The sequence below is a fragment of the Galeopterus variegatus genome, unplaced genomic scaffold (genome assembly GCF_000696425.1).
Source record: "Galeopterus variegatus unplaced genomic scaffold, G_variegatus-3.0.2 Scaffold18666, whole genome shotgun sequence".
Classification (NCBI taxonomy): domain Eukaryota; kingdom Metazoa; phylum Chordata; class Mammalia; order Dermoptera; family Cynocephalidae; genus Galeopterus; species Galeopterus variegatus.
The window spans coordinates 8948-10270 of record NW_007744777.1 but is presented as its reverse complement, the minus strand read 5'-3'; the positions used below and the strand labels follow the sequence as shown (position 1 = coordinate 10270).

Sequence of the window (1323 nt, the reverse complement as noted above, 5' to 3'; positions counted from 1 at the left end):
TCTGCCTGCAAGCGCACTCCCGTGGGTTCCTCCCCACAGCAACCTCTTGTAGGGCAGCCCACAGCATGGCAGCCCCTACAGCCGGAGATCAGAGAGAACGCCATCCAAGACAGGAGTCGCAGTCTTTCATAACCTAATCTTGGAAGCGAAGAACCATCACTTTCGCCGAAGGCTGTTGGTCACACAGACCAACTCGTAGGGGAGGGATGACACAGGTGAGAAATCCAGGAGGCGATGAAGGTCACCGGAGCGTCTTGGAGACTGGCTGGAGCGTCTTGGAGACTGACCCACTCTTGGGCACAGAAAGGGTCTGAGCCTCCCAGGCCCTTGGTGGTCAAGGAACGAGTCACTGGGTGGGGGGTTCTGCATTAGCCACCTTTAGACAGTGTGGTGCACACATCTCAACACACATAACCAATTCCTATAAGTGATGCTGCTTTAGGTGTGTTCACCTAGATTTTTCCTTAGGCAAGTTGTGATGCAGTGGCTTAAACCAGACACCAGGAGCAGCCTTGGGCATTCAGCATGTTCCATGTAGTAATTACCTGTTTCTCTCATTCCTCAGCCTCCCTTTGGTCTGTGTCTCAGAGGTTCACTTCGCAGAGCGCTTCGTTTCCACAAGGGTAATATCAAAATGTGGGTTTTGGTGATTCCTTTCTTTTCACTTGTAGGAATGTCTTTATAAAGTCAAAACTTCCTACGTTTGGGTTTTTGAGAATATTCAAATTTTCTCTTAACTTTTCTGACAGTATTTTCCTCAGACCCTTAAAAGAAATATAGACAAAACTGCAAAGAGTCCAGAGAGAAAAGTGCTCTAGGCCTTACGTAGCTGTCTTTGACTGTGGAGAAGCTTTAACTCCTAATTCGGGATTTCTAACCAGGAAGGTTGTGTCAATCTCTAGGAGTAACCCATGTAATTTGAAAAAGCATATTCAATGTTAAAATTTTATACTTAGAAAATAATATTTTAAAGTATTATAGCAGGAAGTAAATTTGACAAAATCTCACTCACTTGTAGGATATACAGGAGCAATACCAGATAGTGGTTACCTGTAGGGGAGCTCTGGGGTCCATTCCTAGCCTGCTCCTCACAGCCCCAGGACCCTGAGCAAGGCTCTTGCCCTCAACAGAAATAATGTCAGTTTCTATCTCCATGGGGTTTTGCAAGAATTAAATAAATAAATACATTTAAAGAGCTTAGAACAGCACCTGGTGTATCATAGGCACTCAAAAAATGCCAGCTGCTGTTACTGCTGCTGCGGCAGCCCCACCCACGCCCGGGGTTCTCCGCAGCCGCGGGGGGAGGGGCGATTTTTTTTTTTT

The 1323-nt window shown here is 46.5% G+C and overlaps 1 protein-coding gene across 1 annotated transcript in view; it reads left to right on the top strand.

The window, feature by feature from the left end:
- Window positions 1-565: 565 nt before the first annotated feature.
- LOC103582956 (39S ribosomal protein L21, mitochondrial-like) overlaps window positions 566-1323 on the top strand; it is a gene marked incomplete at both ends in the record, with an annotated part of 9339 nt that continues 8581 nt past the window's right edge. The window contains one exon of the mRNA XM_008564407.1: window positions 566-623. Within this exon, the coding sequence (XP_008562629.1) occupies window positions 566-623 (58 nt within the window). The remainder of the gene's footprint in view (window positions 624-1323) is intronic.